The sequence below is a fragment of the Gambusia affinis genome, linkage group LG23 (assembly GCF_019740435.1).
Source record: "Gambusia affinis linkage group LG23, SWU_Gaff_1.0, whole genome shotgun sequence".
In the NCBI taxonomy this organism is placed as follows: Eukaryota; Metazoa; Chordata; class Actinopteri; order Cyprinodontiformes; family Poeciliidae; genus Gambusia; species Gambusia affinis.
In genome coordinates, this window is record NC_057890.1 from 19,769,879 (window position 1) to 19,790,046 (window position 20,168).

Genomic DNA, 20,168 nt, shown 5'->3' on the forward strand with positions numbered 1-20,168 from the left:
TGCATGAAACAAAGAAGAGCCTGGAGCCGCTTAGTGGTGAGACTTTGAGCAGATTCTGGCCCGGTCCAAAACTCAGAGCCCTCTATGAAGTCTGGACTCAGTCAAAGTCACATCAGGGGTCAGGGGTCAGAGGTCAGGACAGGGACAGAACGGCCCTGGGTCGTAACTTCACATCCAAAATGGCGGACTGGTCACTGTTTAGCATCCTGCTGCTAAAAGCTAGCTACAACAAAGCCGATTCTTTTAAAGGTACAGTAAAGATATTTGTTTTATTATGACTAGTTGAATACAGAAAACTTTATAATTCCTCATATTCAGCAAAACAAAAATGATTTCCAGACTTTACTTTTGAAAACTGATTTTATTCTATTTTTTGCGACAGACAGTTCGCTCTGTGAACTTATTTCATATTTCCAAGATGGCAAAATATGCACATTAAAATGTTCTAATATTTAATTTATCAGTCTGTTTGACTAATAGAAACATAAAACCATCTGGTTTATGCAGCTAAAAGTTAGTTTGGTATAAAGAGGAGCTGAAAAAGAATCAGGATCAGGACAAACATACAGCATTTATAAAAATAATAAAATGTCTGAGGCTACATTTGAAAAATAAAAAGACTAATGGAACTAAACTCCTCTTTAAAAGAAACTATGAATGTTGTGACTTTATGAATCAAACATGTAACAATAAATTCATCAGTTTTTTGCTCTGGTCTGAGAAGAAAACATGTTTAAAAGTCATGATGATAATAAAACCAAGCAGCTTTCTATTCCACTCCCACAAAAAACTTAAGATATTAATTTTATAATTATGCATAAAGTTTCCCTGTAATGACTTTCTGCAAAAGAAATTCAAAATAAATATCAATTCCTGTGTTTTGTCACTGAGATTTTGAGACAATAAATTTTTTCAATTGCGACTTCATTAAAGTTTTTAGAAAGTTTTCAAAAGTGGTTATTGTACAATAAATCTATTCCATCTTTAAGTTTAATCAAGTTAAATTACAATTTTAATTTAATAAAATTGGGCCTTCTGACAGGAGATGAGGATAAATTATGGTATATTCAAGTTTTTTTCAAAAATATTGCTTTCTAAAAATCACTCCCATTTTATAGGGAAATAATTTTATTTGAGAGCGATTAAACGTTGCAACATTATAAAAGCCCATTTTTTACTCCAATATGTTAATATGTTAATTTAGCATTTGAAATTTGTCTTTCATTTGTGGTTATTTTTTTTATTTCTTCTTTTTTTTATCAGTGTATTAAATCAAACTTTTTATTATTAATTTGCCTTCTCAAAACATTTTCTTTGAATTTTCTATAAAGACGGAGAAAACAACAATATTTCCATAAATCCGCCTTTTAACTCAAAACGTCACTTGCAGCAATGAATTGTGGGTAATACACTTCTCTTAAAGTCCGGAGTTCGCTTAAGGACGGAAATAAAACCCAAAATGGGCGAAGGGCGGATGTGGAGAATGTGGGACACACTGCGACCTTTAACCTTCAACATGAACGACATCTGAAGGAGGACCGGACCGGACCGGACCGACCGGACTCCATCAGAATCTTTTCTTTGGTTTTATTTTGAATCACAAATTGAGCTTTACTGCCACCTACTGGACATTGTTTGATTTTCCAAACATCTGTTCTTCAGACATTCATCTGTAAGTTTATGTGTTAATTATTAGTTGAATATTCTGAAATGTTTTGTTAGTAAAACTAATAATTTCAACATGCTTCAGCTCATTTTACAAGATAAGCTCCATTGTTAGCTGATTATCTGCTAAGAAGCATTTATGGTAACGTTAGTTTGGTTCTAGTTGGTATTTGATATGTAATTGATACTCATCCTTTGCTACAGGAAAGAAGCTGTCAATGAAGCCATAAAGCCCCAACGGCTGAACTATTTCCAACTGACGTTAGCTAGCAGGCTAGGGCAGCAAAGCAGGAGACGAGGCGCCATGTCAGCGGTCTGGAGGTCCAAGAGGATCAACACCAGCAATCTGAGAAAACAGTTAGAAGTCAGCAAGCCACAGAGCTCAAGATGTTTTGCAACAGCAGCAACAATCAGTCCGGTAGTAATCTCTGAATTAATAACTCAGTTTGATCTGAGGGCCAGCTTTGGTACTTTGCAGATATTTGGAGATCTTCTCAAAATCTCCAAAGTAGGAGATTGCTAGCCATCACCAAGTTGCCTGAACTTCAGGACTTGAAGAAGATGGATGTTTTCAGCAAGGAGCTGATATCTGGAAGAGCAGCGTTAGCGAATCGGTAGCTTCACTATAGACTGATAACAACATGTCCTTTGAGAGTAAAATCTCTATCCGTCCAAATCAACCGTTTCTGGATTCACCTTCTACAAGTTTGACGACACGGTTGAAAAGTGGGAGGACTGAATGAGTACCGGGTACTACCTGGTACTGGGATGTACGTTTAACTTGTACTCGGTTTGAAGCAACACTACCACTACATCAGCTGCAAATGAAAAAGTTTCCATGTTGGGTCTCAGGTTCTTCTCCAAGTGGACGCGTCCCGCAGAGAAGACCTGGAGGAAGAGCAAGTCCTGCCTGGAAGCTGTTTCCAGGCTTCCTCCAGGCTCCTGGATAACAAGTAGAGCTGTGCTCCAGCAGTGACCTGCAGATCCTGATCTGATCAGAACCTCCATCCATGCAGGACCGTCTTCTCTTCCCGCTCCAGGTGTGCGATCCTTTCCAGGTGTGGACTCATTTACAGGTGTGCAGGTCGTTCATGCTCTCGCAGCGCCTGCAGTGGACGTAGCAGCACCAGACAAACTTGCACTCGCAGCGCTGGATGTTCCTCACCACATGAGTGTTGTAGCCTCTGCCGCAGCACAGCAGGTTGCAGCCATCCGGGCCGGTGGAGGTCCGGTTGCAGCGGCGGCCCCTGGTGCCGGCGATGCCACGCCGCTTGTCCTCCAGGCAGTAGTTTGGAGACTTGTTCAGGTAGATGAGTTTGCTTTTGTCCACAGGGTGGTGCTGGTCCTTTTTTCTGGTCTTCCTCCTGGTCCGGTCCGACACCTGGACGCTGCGCTCGTATCGCTCCTTCAGGTAGGCGCCGACACGCTGGAACGGCGCCATGGACCTCCAGCAGGTCTTCACTGCACAGGAACCAGAAATACCGTGGCAGCGACAGTCTGTGGACATGGTCGTCTCGATGGCCTGCAGGAGGACAGAGACACTGGGTCACCTGGGTTCCAGGTGGGGAAGGAGAAAGTCAGAACCTGACCACCCGCTGACAGCTGGACCTGCGCCGGACCCCAACCCGATTCTGGAGGATCAGGGAGGAGTTCTACTAACCAGCAGCTACTCAGGTGGATGGTTCCTGTGGAGCAGATTTCAGTCACATCAGAACAACTAAGGCTTCAGAGTTCCAGGAAGTCCCTTTCAGAGGACAAGTTGAGGTTTGGATCTGGACCAGTGAAGCGGGACCGATGCAGAACTGGAGATCCAAACAGTCCTGCTGAAGGAAGTGATGTGAGGTGAGGTCTGGTCTTGGACTAGAGGAACCGCCCGGTATCAAAGCTTTATGTTGATGAGAACCATCTACGTGGAACGTGGTCACACTTTATTTAGTTTTTGTTCATAGAAATAAAAAAAGGGACCCTGTAAATTACAAAATAATCATATTGTGTTTTCTAAAATAGTTTTTAGAAGTAAATATTAAATGTTGTCCCTTCCAGACCAAAAGTCACACATTCACCCTGAACCTCCTGGTTCTGTTGGAGCTCCAGCTGTTCAGCAGCATCCAGTGGAAAACAAGAACCACTGTGGCTGTTGGTGGGTAGACTGAGATTATCCACCATTTAGCATAGTTAGCTTAGCTGCAGACTGTTAGCCTCCATGTCACTAACGTTTAATGACTGAAAGAAATGAGCAACATGTTGATCACCTGTCCTTTGTACCTTTAACCACTGAACAACGGGTGAGTCAGTCAGCAGCAGGTCCAGTCCCTCCTGACCCTCCTGACCCTCCTGACCCTCCAGTCCCTCCTCTCTCCTCTCCTAGTCAAATCAAAGCTGCAGTAACTTTTAGAAAATATTTTTTACATGTTCGTTATGTTGTGACTGTATGGTATGAGAGATAATCTGTGAAATATCTATTTCCTCTGCTTTCTCCCAATATTATCTAGAAACAACCAATTAGAGACAAGAGTTTCACTGCTGTCAATCACTATCTCTTGGTGCTGCTCATCCCTATGCTGTAGCTAGCGCAGCCTGCTGTAAATGCTCAGTCTAGTTGGCATAGCTACCAATGACAACAGATAAATAGTTTTCCTGTAATGATAAGTTGTTTCTCCACCATTAGCACATTTAGCAACGAGTGAATAAGATTGATTGACAGCGCTAAGACCCTCCTCCTGGTTCTGATTGGTTGTTTTGGTCAGAACGTTGCTTTACTTTAGCTAGCAATAGCAGCTCAGGTGGAGGAGATTGATCTTTTCACAGATTATCTGTCTCATAACAAACTGTCACAACATGGTGACACATTTAACAAACATGCAGAAAACTGATTTTTTATTAAAGTTATAAACTGCAGCTGGAATAAAATGCAACAGCAGCATTTTTTAGAAGTCTGGATTGCTTCATGTGTTTGTTGCATGTTGCCTCTGACTGTTGCTGGTGGGGAGAAACATTTCAGTATCTAAAACTAACAGAATAAATGAATCGACCTACTGCAGACTGTTGGATGTAAAATTCATGAGCAGTAAATATTGTGCTAGTTATCAATATTGGACCAAAGAAAGCAAGACTTTAAAACTTTATGAGTCAGAAAGACTCAAGAAATTGTAACAGCAGCTGCAAAGGGGGCCATATGTCATTTTTTGTCAGGGGCCCCAAGATTCCTGGCAGCGGCCCTGCTGACGTGGTTCCGACGTGGTTCTGGGCAGTGACCCGATTGAACAGCTGGTTTTAAGACGGGTCCTGGAACCCCAACCCAGCGGTTCCCAGGTTTCGTCTCCCAGTGAAGAACAGAACCGGCTGCTGGTTTGGGCCCAGCAGGCGTCTAGAGATCCAGTCCAGGTTCAGGACGGTCCGGTTCTGCCAGAGGTCCAATAGTAAAGTGTATTTTTTTAAAGGAACATCTTCATGAAAAAAGACTTTCAGCTTTAGTGGGAACATTCCTGGATCTTCCTGGGAGAAACTCCACACCGGTTCTGGTTCTGGAAAACGGATCTTCACCCACTTTGGTGGAAAAACCTTGAAGGAACATTCTGAGCAGCTGCTGGCCCGGTTCCTCCCTGATCCTGTAAACCGGACCCGCTCCGACCGGTTCTCGCAACAGAGCAGGTTTTTCTCTGAAGGGTTCTACTGAGGTCAAAGGTCAGGATGCCCTCACCTGCCGTCCGGCTTCGGCGTTGTGCCGGTTCATGGTGCTGAGCGTGAACCCGACCCGGCCCGTCGACGAGTTCTTCTCCGGGACGTCCATGAACCTCCGGCTGAACCAGGTTCCGAACCGGATGTGGTCCGAGCAGCCGCCCCAGTGCCAGCCCTCCGCCGCCGCACCGCCGCCGCCGCGCAGCCGGGTGTCGCAGCCGCACTCCGTCATGTTGCCCTGGCTGCAGGACCGAGTGATGGAGTGGACCAGACCCGCCGCCATCACCGCGTAGATGAACGCCGTCTCCTTGGTTCCTGTGGGATGGAGACGTTCTGACATCACTTCCTCTGCAACCAAAGGAAACATGATCCCTACCGTCATAATTCCAGGTAACCTTTGACCTCCAACACCTCCTGTTTCCTCCCTGCAGAATGACTCAGATATTTAATCTGATTACATCCAGGTAATCCCGGATGTTCCGGTCATCCCGGAGTCCAGCTGCAGGTTGTGACGTAATAAACAGTCAGGACAACATGCAGCTCCTCCGTTTGGCCTCTGGGGGGCAGACTGGGCCCAGGCAGACGCTTCAGCGGCGGAACCTGTCCAGAACTTTATGCAGCTGCTGGTTCGGTACCATGTGGACCCATCAGAACCAGAACTAAATATTTAGTTTCTAAGATGCTGCGCGTCGGAACCAGGAAAACATGCTGAATTCTGTAGAACGTTTGGTTCTGGATGTTGGGTCTAACCGCCTGGAACCAGAACTAAAACACAGAGAGTCCAGTTAGGAGCTGCCGAACCGTGCAGCAGAACTCACCGCTCGTCAGTTCGTGGCCGAACACGGCCGCGGGGTTCCGGGTGGTGGAGCAGTTCCAGCGCTCCAGTCGGAACTGGTTCTGGCACTCCGCCACGGCCAGCCGGGCTCCGTCCCGCACGGCGGGCAGCAGGAAGGGCTTCCCGCGGCACACGGCCCGCTGCCGGCCGCTCAGGACCGGGTCTCCGCCGGGCGCCACGCCCAGCCACCTGTGGAGGGCAGCGGCCGCAGTTAGCGCTCAGAGCCGGGGCAGCGGCTGCAGGCTCGGTCCGGACGGGTTCTGATCAACGGAACCACTTCTGTTTAATTCTGACATGAAGCAGCTGAGTCTAACCGACCCGGTCCAGAAGATCAGAACCGCGAGAGTTTACCATCTTTTCTTTCTAGCAATGGATCTGATCGGAACCTTGGTTCTGTTCTCCACATTAAACTACATCCGAACCGGTCCGGGATAGGTTCTCCTCAGCTACAAATCCGGTTCGGATTATTCATGTCAGTAAATTACAGTCATGCGCAAACCCATCTGGTTCCGAACAGTTCGGTCTGGTCGGGAACCAGGTTCACTCGGAACCACAGAGATGGGCTCAGCCTGACCAGTCCGGACCGGTGGAACCGAAACCAGTAGCGGTTCTGGTTTGTTGGATAAAACTGGACGTCAGACCGGGTTCTCGTACTGATAAAAAGTTCTGACAGAGCTGCGGTGCTGCTTGGTCCGGTTCGGTTCGGTACTCACATCCAGCTGCCCCGGCAGCTCGGCGGGCTGACCCAGACCAGCAGCAGAACCAGACCGAACATGCGTCGGACTCCAGAACTCCGGGTCTCCATCCCTCACCAGAACCGCCCGGTTCTGCGGATCATCCCGGTTCCGCCGCCGCTGCTTCCCTCTGCGGTACCAGGCGCGGCGGATCGGACCCTGACCCGGTCCTGGACGCTGCTGATTGGACCAGCGCATCGGCGTGACGTCAGAGGCTGATCCTGAAGCTGCGGAGCAAACAGAGCAGGAAAACGTCCCGGTTCTCCAGAACCCTCCAGAACCGCCTGGCTCCGGACGGGATGGAAACTGGACCGAGTGCCGCTGGTTCCGAAACGTCCGGAGGAAGAAACCAGGAAGTTCTGGTAACCATGGCAACCCTGACTTCATAGAAAGTACCCCTGGTTCTGCCTACCAGGGACTGGCCGGTACCGGACCGAACCAAGTCTGCAGAAACTGGACCGGTTCGGTTCTGATTAAATAAATTGAGAAACTACAAAACAAAAAGAGAATAAAAACTTTATTAGCAGCAGAGGAAGCTCGGATCCATGAACAGAACCGGAACCGCAGGCGGGCCGAACAGAACCGCACAGCTAAGCAGCAGAATCATCTGTAGAAAAATAAAATGGAACCATAAGGTCCAATCCGACCAGAACCAGACGGGTCACATGTCCGCTGGTCCACCAGCCGCTCCGTTATTTGGACCTGGAGCAGCTGTTGGTTCTGGAAGCTGAAGAGCTTCAGAACCGGGCCGGTCCAAATCACTGAGCTCTAAGTCCATGCTGGACGGAACCAGGAACCATGAGAGTTCTGGTGAGCGTCCGGTCGGGTTTGATGGGTGAAAGCGGTTCTGGAACTCCGACCCGGAATCCGACCCGGAGTTCCAGATTTTTTCCCAGCAGATTGAAAATCTGATTCCACTAGAAATCCTTTACTGGACTTGGTTCTGCAGTGACCCGGATCGATCCGATGTTCCTGTTCCGGGCCGCAGCAGAACCAGCAGCTGCCTGCTGAAAACCTGGAAAACCTGGAAAAGTCTGGAATTCTGAACCCTGGATCAGGTTCTGCTGGGAAAAATGAAACCTGGATGGAAAAGCGTTTTCTGTTAGATGTGGGAATCTTGGGAACGTCTGGGAATGTGAAACTTCCCATCAGAGGAAGTTTGAATGGAATAAAGTTTCTGGGAATATTTTCAGTTTCTCAGATTATTTTGGGATTTTTCTGCAACCTCCTCATCAAAGCAGAAGTATTTCCGGATACGGCTCCCTTCCCAGTCGGTTGGACTTCCATGTTCATCCCGGAACATCAGTGAAGCCAACGCTGACCCGGCAGGACCCGGCGGTGCTGACCCGGAGGAGCCAGGTGAGTCTCACCTGTTCCCGGGACAAAGGCGGCTCAGCAGGATCTCGGAGTACACCTGGTTGACGGCGCCGCGAACCCGAAAGGTCGGCGCCTTCGACCCGACTTCCTGTTCCATATCCAGCACGGAATGGCTGCCAGTTCTGGTTCCGGGCTTTTTCCCGGTGGACGCCTCGCCGTGTGCAGGGTCGGAGGATCGGAGCTTCTCCACCTGGAAGGACAAGAGACGGGATCAGCTGGAAAACTGGAACGTTCTGAACAGCAGGACGTTGCAGCACTTTGCCAGGATCTGGAACCGAATCAGAACAGATGGAACTGATTCTCTGAACCAGTTCTTTTGTTTTAGAATCGGATCATTGGAACTTCCTCTGAAAAAAAGAATCTGATGTTTCAGGAACCAGAAACTTTGTTGGGGGCCTGGATCTTTCCTGGAGGAGCCGAAGCATTTTCCAGGATCTGGACGGTCCGGATGAACATCGTCAGGAGACGAGGAACCGCCTGAGCTCAACAGCTGTGCTGCTAACAGGAAGGGTTTTGGGTGGTAGAAGTTGAGGAACAGGAAGGCGTCTCTGCAGGTTCCTGGAACCGTCCGACCCGGTTCTGAACCCAAATCCCCGGATGGCGGCGTTTCTTTACCTCGTGGAAGTGGCAGGCGCAGCGGCCCTGCAGGAACTCTTTGTATCGACCCATGGTGACGCTGAAGGTGTCCACGGCCTCGAAGCGCAGCCGTCTGGCCGTGGAGATCAGCTCGGCGTTGTCTCTGAACAGACCTCGTATCTCCGCCTGCAGGGAGACGCCGTCAGAGGGACAGCAGGACGTCGGCGGCAGGACGTTTCCCTCTGCAGGGAACCTACCAGGCTCAGGGACCGGATGCCGTCTACTGGGAGGTGGAAGCCCATCCCCAGAGACTTCACCACCACCAGGACCTGGCTCAGAGACTCCCTGATGGGGACAGAGGAGTTCCTCAGGGATCGCCGTCATTCTGAGAACACCTGTGATGTCGCTGTGCGTTTACCTGTCCAACACGTCATGCACCGTCCTCAGGTGGTCGCTGTTGAGCCACTGGACTCCGCCCACCACCAGCACCGTTTGCTCGGAGTTCTCCAGCGGCCGAGACCTTCGCAGAAACAGAGGCTCAGCCGAGGAACGTGGCGTTCCGCAGGAAGCGCCGCGGCCTACTTCCTGTCACCTGTTGATGAGCTGCAGCAGGGTCTGCCTGAAGGTGGGCCTCTGGCCGGCCTCCAGCCAGAAGCGGGGGTAGTAGGAGTAGCTGACCTGCGTGCGGCGCCGGTTCAGGTTCTGGTACAGCAGCGTGTGGTGAGCTCTGCCCCAGTCCTGCAGGCTGCCGTTGACCCGCTCCATCAGGAAGAACATCATCCCGCGGTTGGTGGAGTCCCCGATGAACATGACCTAGAACAGACCGGCCAATCAGCTGGCAGCGCTGATGGCGCCCAGCGCCCGGCGACGTGACCTCACCTTTCTGTCCGCCAGGCAGTCCTGCAGCAGGGGGCGCCGCACCGGCGGGTGGTAGCAGCCGTCTGGCTGCCAGGTGACCTCCCTCCAGTCACAGGTCCTGTTGTCGGAGCAGCTGAGGCACGGGACGACCCAGCGACCTGACGGACAGGTGAGAGACGGACCCAGGTCAGCCGCCGGGACCCAGGGAGTCCGACCGGGTCCAGGTAAAGAACCGGGACGGCTAAGACCTTTCAGATGGTAGGAAACTCTTCTTCCTGACTGTAGAGTTAGCCTAACGGTTGCTATGGAGACCAGGACAGACCTGCTCCAGCAGATGGTTCTGTAGCGTGTTGTGAGGCGAGATGGGAGCGGACAGACGGACGGCGGAGACGCTACCTGGGACGTGTCCTGAGCTGCAGGGCTGGACGGGACTCTGGGGCAGGAGGTGAGGCTGGAGACCGCAGGACCGACCCGGTTGGACCCGCATGCCACAGTCCTGCAACAGGGAGAGGAGTTAGGGGAGCCCTTCACGCTGCACATTACCCAGCATGCATTGGGTTTGCTTCGGCAGCGTCTCGGCATCAAAGCTTTCATCCAGCCCAGAGGTCAGAGGTCAGATAAACCTCCCTGTCTGCTGCCGGCTTCACAGACGCGGCTCTTCTTCTTCTTCCTCCGCTGCCGCAGTTCTTCGTGGCGGCGCCACATTCAACACGCCGGCGCTGCAGCTCGCGACAAAGTGTGACAAGAAAACTTAACAGGGATTTTCTTGTTCGTACCTGAGCTCAGAGTAAACGCTCGAACCGGGCCGGGCCGGGCCGGCGAGCCTTTCATCAGTCAGTGGTTCTGGTTCTACTGGCCAAAGCTTCCCGGCTCATTAAAGAAACGGCTGCAGCATCACCAGCACAAAACCAGAATAAATACGGTTCGATCCGAACCCAAAATGTTCCAGAGATTTTGAAACCAAACAAAAACATGCAGGTTTAAATGAAACAGGAAGTTTTTCCTCACAGGAGGAATTTCCACATTAAAAAATGAAAGAAAAACTCTGAATATTTGAATAAAGTTGCTTAAAATTCTGAAATTTTCCCAACAAACACTCTGGAGTTCAGGAATGTTGTTGGATTTGATCCAAATCCGATTCAGAAACAGATAAAAACAGGAACGAAAATCATAAAGGAAATGTTCTGACATGGATTGGAAACTACAGAACCAGAAGGTTCTGTTCAGATTCCAGACATGGAGGAATATTTCCTGAAACCTGGAGGAGAGCTGAGCCACTCATCAGCCCTGAGGCTGGAATCCTTCCTCCTCTCCACTTCCTGTCTGCGCCGCTCTGCAGACGCCTCATGTCTAAAGCGGCGTACGCACGACAAATGTGTCGGCGCCATATTTTACCCAGAAGTCGGCAAGTCTAAAAATGAAGGTGGCGTGAAAATGGGGGTTAAAATACACAAACCTTTGACCTGCGGTGAAAATGTTCAGCAGCATCCAATAATAAACTACAAAGAGTCAAAACTAAATCCACTGAAATCTGATTCAGTTATTTAGAGCAGGAAGCATCAAACCCCAGGATTTATGATTTTAATATTTCAGTGTTTAAACGATGAAACTGAACCCGTTTATCCTCAGACAATAAGCCAACAGAAAATACAGAAAATAGAAATAAAGGATGTGAAAACCTCAGTCCAATGTCAACAATCATGTTGCTCAGTTTGAGTCTCATAAAGATGAAACTCCTGGTCTGAATGAATCTATTTATTGTCCCTAAAGAGAAACCAGGGCTGATCAGACAGTTTGATTATTGATCAGGTGTGGAGACAATCACAGGTCCATCAGTAGCTGCATCCAGGTGAGCCGCTACCTGAGGAGAACATGGAGCCATTGATCAGAGATCAGATTGATCAGATTGATCTGCTGGTTTATCAGCGTTTAGATTCATCCAGACTGATCATCCTGGAGCTCTGAGCAGAACTTACAGCTGGACCGGTACCGGTACCGGTCAGAAATCATCTGGACTCTGTAAATGTAACTTGTGCTCCTGATTCCTGGGTTCAGGATGAAGATTTAAATCCCGGCTGAACGCTCTGCTGCTCTGGAAGATCTTTATGGTTTATGTGGAGATTTTCTTTTATGTTTTGTGAAGTGAAAGCACCTTTTAAATAAAATATATAATAACTATTAGAAATACTTGTACTGCTACCAGCCAGGACCGTTGCCATGGTTACTGCTTCAGGTGGCGGCAGACCTCCGGGATTTTAAACTAGTTTACATTAAGATGTTTTTCTGGAGGCGACGGCGGAGCAGCAGTTGCTCTGTTTCCTGAACATCAGGATGAATAAAGGAAAGGAGAGCAGGTCTGATCGCAGCACAGCTTTTTAAATTTGTCCTACGCCAAGTTTTAGTGTGAAAACTGCAAACCCTTTATGCATGAGGCCTCTGGTCACTTCAGGAAAACTTCAGAACTAAAACCACGATCCTCATTAGGAAAAACATTTCCAGATTTAAACTCCAGCTGCTGGACTATGGAAACAAATCAGGGAAAACCTGCAACTATTCCAGGATGGTTACTGACAGGAATCAAACCAGTTTGAGGCTTCGGTGTTTCTGGAAGGACTGGGAACAGGAAGGCTTGTCCTGGCAGGAGATCACCATCAATCAACCTTCTCTAGGAAACTTCTTTCCATCTCTTGCAGTTTCAGAAACTGGAAGCTTTTCTGTTTCTCTTTTAGCAACCCGCCTGGAAAACTTAGTTCCCTTCAACTTCAACTCCAAACCTCAGTAGGGAGAGTCAGAGTTCCCTCCAGCTCCTCCAGGGAATCCTGGTCCCTCCACATAAATTTAAAATGTTATTATTTTATTAAATTCTAATTTAAGGAAGGAATTAAACATCTTCTTCTGGAATTTTGAAGAATGTTTAAAATAATCTGTTGGTTGGAACTGGGAGTTTTTCCTTTGGGAACTGAAGCCATTCCTGAGAAAGTGAACTCAGTTTGCAGCCTGGACTTTGGGAACCTTTTGGAAGGGAACCTGGGAACCGACTTTGGATTTATTTCAAGTTGGGAACTGAAGCTCTTTAGGTTCAAAGTCGCTTTGGTGACTTGGGAACTTTGCTGGGGAACCGAGGAATTCCTGGAGACTTTCACTGAGGAGCAGGAAGAGGAAAATCTTTCTAGAAGAATGCAGAAGCTGTGGGTCTGGGAAGTGGAAGGTCCGGTTTGTGCAGCGCTGTGGTTCTGGTGTTCCCTGATCCAGGGACAGAGTTTTCATATTTCTGCAGATGAAACCGGCCAAATGTTTGACTTTGTTTCTGACGGCGCCGAAGCCAAAACTGTTTCTGTTCTGTCGGACTCGATCCGTCCGGGCCGGACAGAAACACTCACCGTCCGGCGCCGTGATCAAAGCTCCAGACCCGGTTCCGCTCGCTGGCCCGCGTAATCCGGATCAGCTCTCATCAGATCATGGTTCTGTTTTTCTGGGAATCGGAGGCCCGGCGGGTCGGGACCGGCCGCTCGGCTCAGTTCTCCTGCTGATCTGCCTTCGGACAGGAGCTCAGGGTTGTGTTTGGACCGGGCCGCACGTTCGGCGCTGGTTCTGCTCCGTCTCAGTTCCGAATCTGCAGAGAAATTCCTGCCGGGTCCAATGGCCTCAGATGGTTCTGGTTAGCAAAAGCGGTTCTGGCAGACAGAACCACGAAGATTGGAAAAGAAGAAAATGTGAAAACACATAACAGAACCAGAACCAGAACCTGGGCCGCCCTGTAGAACAGAACCCAGTCATCAGCTGGGATGATGCATCAAGGACAATTTGGACCTCGGTTCTGACCCAGAAGCTGACAGATCTCCACTGTGTTGGTGTCTTGGTGAAAGAGGTTCTACAGAACTGACCTGACAGAACCTCCGGAACCGGGCCTGAAGGATCCTCAATGACCCGCTGGAGAAGAGGTTCTGGAAGATGACTCTGTCTATTTGGATCAGAACCCGACGTTCCCAGGAGAACCCGGTTCTGATCCAGTTCCAGAACTCTGTTTGGTTCCGGTGCCAGTTCTGTTCTCCAGAACTTTAAACTGGATTTCTTAAAACGGGCAGCGGTTCTGATCAGACCCACTGTGGCTGGTTCTGGTCCAGTTTCAGTCATTCTCATTTCTGAACGCCATCAGGACCAAAGCTGCTCTGGACCGACCCGGTTCTGGTTCTGGTTCTGGTCCGAATCACTTCTAATCTTTTTTGTAGAATCTGTTTCCAGGATGGAGCTCTGGCGCCCCCCGCTGGCCGAACTGAGCAGCTGCAGCTCTGGACAGGAAGCATGAGGTGGACAGAGGGGGGTCAGAGGTCACCGTGGGGTCGGGACTCAGAACAGGAGGAAGAGGAGGAGGATGAAGGTTCTGGAGACGTTTCTCCTTCAGTTTATTCTGAGCTTCTGGTTCTGGATGATCCGTGTTTCCATGGAAAGATTTTTTATGACGGGAATAATCTGCCCGCTAAAATCAGCATTAAGAAGTTATTTTTATTTTCTCCTGGATTTCATCTAAACAGAAAAATTTGGTCAGATTTGAATTATTTTGCAGTGAACTTTTTATCGGCTCTGATAGAGATGTTCCGATCGATCGGCACCGATCATAATCGACCGATTTCCATGAAAAAGTGGACGATCACCAATCACCAAATCCCATCACCTGTGTCTCTGCGCAGCATCACATCCTGTATTGAGGAGCTTTAAGGCTCAGAGGGAACGGAGACGTTTGAGTGTTGTGACAGGAAATGACCTCGGTGGCGAAGAACGTTACAACAAATCTAATGTGACGTTTAAAAACAACTAAAGACATCCGGGTCCAGACAGCAGGTAGAGCAGCGCTGGTACCAACACGGTCAGAAAGCTGAACTCACAACCCAACAATAGTTTAGTGGTGTATGGTGCCGGTTCTGTTGGACCGGTGCTGCTGGTGGAGATATTTCACAGACGGAGCCGCTGACCCTCCAGACGGTGAACTCTGACAGCGAGCAGTAAATATTATTAATATGTTGGCCGGTAATTTAGTATCATTCATACTTAAACCAATCCAGCCGATGTCCAGATCGGCTCGCAGAAGACCGGAATCGGAACCTGATGGGAGCGACCCGGTTTCTGATTTTAAACCTTCAACTCGTCTGACCCGAGTCAGCGGTTCTGCGACCCCCGACCCCTGGCCCACCTGCAGGAAGCTGCAGGTCACATGGTTTCCGAACGCCGGCAGGCTGGGCCGGCTCTCGCGGTAAATGTAGACGGTGTAGATCGTCATGACGACAGGACGAGGCTCCGCCCCGTCCGTCACCAGGATGCTGATCTGGCTGGTTCCCATGCTGACCGGGAAGTTGGCCGTCCTGAGGAGGAGAACAGGTCAGAACGGTGAGGTGAGAGGTCAGGGGTCAAGGGGCGGGGCTAACCTGGGTCCTCGATGGTCATCCAGGCGGACGACGCAGGCGGCGCTGATCGGTTCCGGTCGAATCCGAACCATCACCGTGTCGAAGGGAACCTCGGCCCGGTACTCCTTCAGGGCGGGGCTAAAGGGCGGAGTCAGGCTGAGGGGCGGCTCCGAGTAGATCTGCCTCAGGCGGGGGTCCGAACACGACCCTGGGGGCAGAACGCCGACCAATCAGAAGATTTCTGATTGAAAACCCAACCAGATACTGGAAGTTGGGCCGGTTCTGGTCCGGTTGCTGCACTACGCTCCAGATGTTTCTCACCTCCAGGTGACCTGGATGCCGGCTGCTGATTGGTCGGTGGGTTGGCCTCTCTATGGAAAACAGGTGAGTCACGTGACTGAAGAGAAAGCAGCTGATTGGCTGGAAGCTTCGGCTGCTCACCTGCTGCTCTGCAGGTGGTGGCGACTGATCCTGAGGAGGAGGAGGAGGAGCAGGCTGGGGGGGGCTGACGAAGATGAGGAAGATGAGGAGGAAGAGGATGGATGAAGCTGCAGAGAGACACTGATTCAGATCAGCTCCATGACACAACCAGAACCACCAGAACCATCAGAACCAGGTGTACCAGCTGGAAGGCTGACGGCGTCTGCAGCTGCAGGTGGAAGCGCAGCAGGAACAGGAAGTGGTCGCGGTTTAAACAGCTGCTGTGTGTCCCTCTGCAGCCACCGTACTGAAAACAGAGGATCCAGTTACAACCCTCAGCCAAACTGTCCAGGAGTCTGTTTTAGTTTGTTTCTTCTATTTAGTTTGTTCTATTTCGTTTTTTGTATTTTTTTGTTTAGTTTGTTTTAGTTTGTTGTACTTAGTCTTTTTTAGTTTGTGTTCTTTTTTGTTTTTATTTAGTTTCTTTTTATGTAGTCTGTTTTATTTAGTTTGTTTTACTTAGTCTCCTTTTATTTAGTGTTTTTTGTTTAGTTCGTTATACTTATTAGACTGGCGACCTGTCCAGGGTGACCCTGTGACCCTGTGACCCCGCCTCTCGCCCGGAACGTAGCTGGAGAGGAACCAGCGACCCTCCTGACCCCATTAGGGACGAGAGTGACCAGAAAATGGATGGATGGATGTTATACTTACTCTGATTTTATTTAGTTTTATTATTTAATGTTTTTTATTTAGTCTGTTTTACTGCAGCAGTTTGAAGCTGATCCGATTCTTTAAGCTGAACTTCAGAGTTTGGTCAGTGAGTTACCATGGCAACAGAAAGCCCAGAGGATCCCTATGTTTACATTTCTGTAAAAAAATGTTAAAATAAAAAGTCGTTTTTTTATTTTATTTAATTTAGTCCTGAATTGTTATCAGGGACCGCAAACGGCCCCCTTCCCGTTGCTATGGCAACACAAACTCACCTGCTGCCTCAGGCTTCCTAAGGACAGGTGCGTCTGCAGGTGTGTGGGCGGCGGCAGCAGCAGGCGCAGGCTGTCCTCCAGGACCCGGTCTCTGGTGATCTGTCCTCTGAAGGCGTCCTCACCCTGAGACGGGACGCTGAGTCCCGGGTCCACCTGGAAACACAGAGACACACTGACCCCTGCTGGACATTCAGCGTAACAGAACCGGTCCTGAACCCGTACCACCTGGCTGAACTTTGAGGCCAGCAGGGGGGCAGAGCTCACCTTGACCACAGCAGGAGAGGCGGCGCCGCTGAACATCAGAGTGAAGGTGAGCAGCTGGAAGCACAGCAGACAGCTGGGCAGAACCAGAACCAGAACCAAGAGTCAGAACTGGACGGATCCGCAAAGACAAACCTGGGGAGAACCGGGCCTTACCTGCCGCCCGCTGCCGGCTCCTGATTGGTCGAGGCTGCCCGCAGCACCGCCACCACCTCCCTCTGGACCTGGACCTGGGCCAGCTGGGCTGAGGCCGGCCCGAAACGCTGCAGAAGGAAGGTTCTGATCTGGAGGGCAGGAGGTCAAAAGGTCAGGAGGATCTACTGACACGGATCCTCCTAGAGGTTCTGCTTCCTCACCTGGGTCTGCTGGCCCGGGTCGTTCTCGCTGGTCTTCACCACGATGACGTCATGCAGGAAGGATGTCAGAGGGGTCACAGAGGTCACCAGGACAAAGACATTCACCATGGCAACGAGAGGAGGAGAGGGGGCGTGGCCGGGTCTGTCCAGGAAACAGGAAACGGAAAGTTTCACCGTCCAATAAGAAAACATAGAGCTTCCAGGTCCGATCAGACCCGGATCACCTGACGGCCTCATGCTCACCTGTCCTGAGGAAAGGGAGGCTTCTGATTGGACGACCCACAGGACACAGGCCTCATGGGAAGATCAGCTTCTACACAAAGGTTAAAGGTCAAATACTACGCTGAAGTTGACCTCTGCTTGACCTGGAACAGACTCACCTGTCAGCTGCAGGTAGAAGCGACAGCGACCGTCACCTGCATCTGAAAACGCCTCCATCAGCTCAGGTAGCAGGTTCACCTGGTACACAGGTGACACACACAGGCACACAGGTCAGCTGTGATGTCATCCAGCAGGACTCAGCCTGGACAGGTGAGTCTCACCATCTGATGCTGCAGGTGTGAGAATCTGATCCTCCTCAAGCAGCTCGGTTCTGAAGAACTGAGACACAGCAGGATGCTCCACCCATCCACACCTGGGACAGGTAGAGGGGAGGAGTCAGGACTGACTCCTCCCCTCTACCTGTCTGTTTGCTCTGCTCAGTCCGTTCCAGTTCCGGTTCCGTTGGAGTTTTTTCTCTCCACTGTCGCTACATGCATGCTGAGTTTGAGGGATTGCTGTAAAGTCAATGGCAGCGCCCCCTGCTGGTCAGGAGGAGTGATGCTGCAGGTCAGACAGAAACTTTAATTCAATTAGAACAACTGATCAAACTGGGATTAACTGGGATGAATGGATAATGGAACTGGGATGATTCATTGTGAATTCTGAACTCTGCAGAACCTCAGCAGCAGAGAGTCCTCTGCCTGATTGTTTCCAGCTGCTGGACAGGAAGTCACATGACAGGAAGTCTCCACCCTGTCTGTGTGTGTGTGTGTGTGTGTGTGTTCACCGCTCTGCATCCTCAGGAAGCTGCTGGTCTCAGCGAACCGGGTCAAATGGACCTGATATCCCATCTGCTGCAGAACCTGCTGGTGCAGCACAACCTCAGGGTCCGACGGGCCGTGGCGACCCATCAGAACCACGGCCTGGCGCTGAGATGACCGGGCCTGAGGAAACAAACAGATTGGTTGAAGGTCCAGAACCGGAAGCTGGTCCGGTTCTGATCCAGTTCTCCAATAGCCTGAAATCTGCTATAAATAATCAGCATCAGCTGATCGTCATCGACTGGGCCCATATGACTCCAGAACCAGAACTTGTGTTAGTCTGGAGTAGGGTGACCAGACATCCTCTTTTTCCTGGACATGTCCTACTTTTCAGACCTAAAAAATGTCAGGGGGGTTTAAAAATGGCAGCTTTGCTTTCCATACTGTTAAGCAGTATAAAGTTAGTAACGAGACACAATTTTTTATTTATTTATTTTTTTTGGGGGGGGGTATGTAGTCCCCCCCAAAAAAAAAAGTGTCCTCCTTTTCAGAAACCCAAATCTGGTCACCCTAGTCTGGAGGGTTCTAACAAACTGAGTTTCTACTCAGAGGAACTGGCTCCGGTCGGTTCTGGTTCTGATTCAGCTCAGAGAACTGGACCCTCCAGAGAGCAACAGGCCTCTCCGTGTTTCAGCTGTTTATTTAGCCCACTAGCCAAACATGAATATTTCGCTAACGGTTTATAGCGAAGCTAAACTTTTAGCCTCTGATTAAACATTCAGGTTGAAACTGTGACATTCCAAAGTAAAATTTGAGATTTCAGGATAAATAATCCAACTATAGCTGTTCGGTCCAGTTCTAGTCCGGTCCGGACAGGAAGCCGCTGAAGCCGGACCTCACGCTCCGTAGCGGCTGCAGAAGCAGACGAACCCGTGCCGAACCTCTGACAGCGCTTCAGAACCAGGAACTCCTCCCTCAGGAATATTTTTGTCCAGGGTCAAATACCAAGTGGACCCAGTAGAACCGGCGGTCCGGCTTGGCCCGCCCCGCTGCCGTTGATCCCGCGGGAGGATTCGGGTACTAAAAATATTCCAGGCCGGCAGGAATGCTGTCTCCTCCCGGACCTTTCTGATCATGTGATCAATAACTGATTAAATTATTTGAAAAGGAAGAATTTGTCCTTTTTTTTCTGATTATTTTAATAAATCAATTCTGATTTGGACTACTGCCGGTATTTTTTGTTGCGTTAATATTTTATTTACTAGGTATTCTGACGTTTCTCCAGAACCGACCTGTCGGAGGACATCAGTGCGCAGGCGCAGTTCAGGTGAGTCTCACCTGCGTCTCCTCCTGCAATGCGTCCAGAGCCGATATCAGTCTCCGAGTCTCTATCTCCTCCGACTCGCTCCGGTTCAGGTTCCGGTTCCGGTCCACCTTCAGGGTCTGGTAGCAAAGGTATAGCAGCGCGAGCAGCAGAACCAGCGGGGCAGCGCACGCGCGCCGCCGCAGCAGCATCCTGAGGAAGAGGAGGCGCCGCATGAGGAGCGGCTTCACTTCCTCACCTCCACCTGGCGAGTAAGAGGAGCAGCTTCATCCAGGAGGTCCGGGTCTCCGCTCGCTGGTCCGGGCTGGAGCCGCTGCAGTCTGGGGAAAACAAGCTGGAGCTTCACCATCTGGTTCCAGTTAGTCCAGCAGGAGGAGGAGGAGCGGCTCGGGTTTCACTCTTCCTCTGAACTTTCTAAAACAACAGCAGATTCAGGAGGTCCGCACCTCCTCCTCTTCTTCTTCCTCCCGAAGGAGTTATTTCAGGAACACAAACAGCTGGTTAAAGAGACAAACGGACTTTTGGTTCTGGTTCTTATGACCTAAAGACCAGGACCAGAACCAGAACCAGAACCGGACCTAGTCCGGTTGGTTCTGTTATGGAAATATTAACATTTATTGTTCCTGGTCAAATGCTTTATTTCTGGCTTTTAATTTCAAAAAGTTTTATTTAAACTCCGT

The 20,168-nt window shown here is 49.9% G+C and overlaps 2 protein-coding genes across 5 annotated transcripts; both read right to left on the minus strand.

Moving 5' to 3' along the window:
* Nucleotides 1-949: 949 nt before the first annotated feature.
* On the minus strand, nt 950-7,308 carry wnt16 (wingless-type MMTV integration site family, member 16). The gene is made up of 4 exons (XM_044108417.1): nt 6,892-7,308; nt 6,162-6,367; nt 5,366-5,658; nt 950-3,187 (listed from the first exon to the last, which is right to left on the minus strand). Exons 1-4 carry the CDS (start codon nt 6,981-6,983, stop codon nt 2,732-2,734), a joined length of 1,047 nt encoding a protein of 348 aa, XP_043964352.1. The 5' UTR covers nt 6,984-7,308; the 3' UTR covers nt 950-2,731.
* Nucleotides 7,309-7,412: 104 nt separating this feature from the next.
* cped1 (cadherin-like and PC-esterase domain containing 1) lies at nt 7,413-19,946 on the minus strand. Of its 4 annotated transcripts, XM_044108391.1 has the most exons (22): nt 19,503-19,946; nt 18,191-18,347; nt 17,685-17,776; nt 17,523-17,601; nt 17,386-17,455; nt 17,143-17,284; nt 16,943-17,070; nt 16,790-16,862; nt 16,526-16,678; nt 15,745-15,849; nt 15,564-15,670; nt 15,444-15,493; nt 15,144-15,330; nt 14,912-15,080; nt 10,120-10,219; nt 9,745-9,881; nt 9,458-9,678; nt 9,284-9,385; nt 9,123-9,210; nt 8,905-9,051; nt 8,283-8,479; nt 7,413-7,519 (listed from the first exon to the last, which is right to left on the minus strand). In XM_044108391.1, the coding sequence occupies exons 1-22, from the start codon at nt 19,701-19,703 to the stop codon at nt 7,516-7,518; spliced, it is 2,709 nt and encodes a 902-aa protein (XP_043964326.1). In that variant the 5' UTR covers nt 19,704-19,946; the 3' UTR covers nt 7,413-7,515. The 4 variants fall into 4 exon arrangements, with proteins under 4 accessions (XP_043964326.1, XP_043964325.1, XP_043964328.1 ...); XM_044108390.1 differs by having other exon boundaries at nt 7,413-8,479; nt 19,503-19,945; XM_044108393.1 differs by having other exon boundaries at nt 7,413-8,479; nt 19,457-19,589.
* Between the last annotated feature and the right edge of the window lie 222 nt (nt 19,947-20,168).

Excerpts from the sequence above, each read along its gene's own strand:
- wnt16 (XM_044108417.1), bottom strand. The coding sequence starts at position 6,983 with ATGGAGACCCGGAGTTCTGGAGTCCGACGCATGTTCGGTCTGGTTCTG. Across the intron at positions 5,659-6,161 it reads CGGCCACGAACTGACGAGCG|GAACCAAGGAGACGGCGTTC; the intron begins GTGAGTTCTGCT and ends TCCATCCCACAG. Across the intron at positions 3,188-5,365 it reads ACGCCGAAGCCGGACGGCAG|GCCATCGAGACGACCATGTC; the intron begins GTGAGGGCATCC and ends GTCCTCCTGCAG.
- cped1 (XM_044108391.1), bottom strand. The coding sequence starts at position 19,703 with ATGCGGCGCCTCCTCTTCCTCAGGATGCTGCTGCGGCGGCGCGCGTGC. Across the intron at positions 9,679-9,744 it reads ACTGCCTGGCGGACAGAAAG|GTCATGTTCATCGGGGACTC; the intron begins GTGAGGTCACGT and ends GGTCTGTTCTAG. Across the intron at positions 9,211-9,283 it reads GTGCATGACGTGTTGGACAG|GGAGTCTCTGAGCCAGGTCC; the intron begins GTAAACGCACAG and ends TGTCCCCATCAG.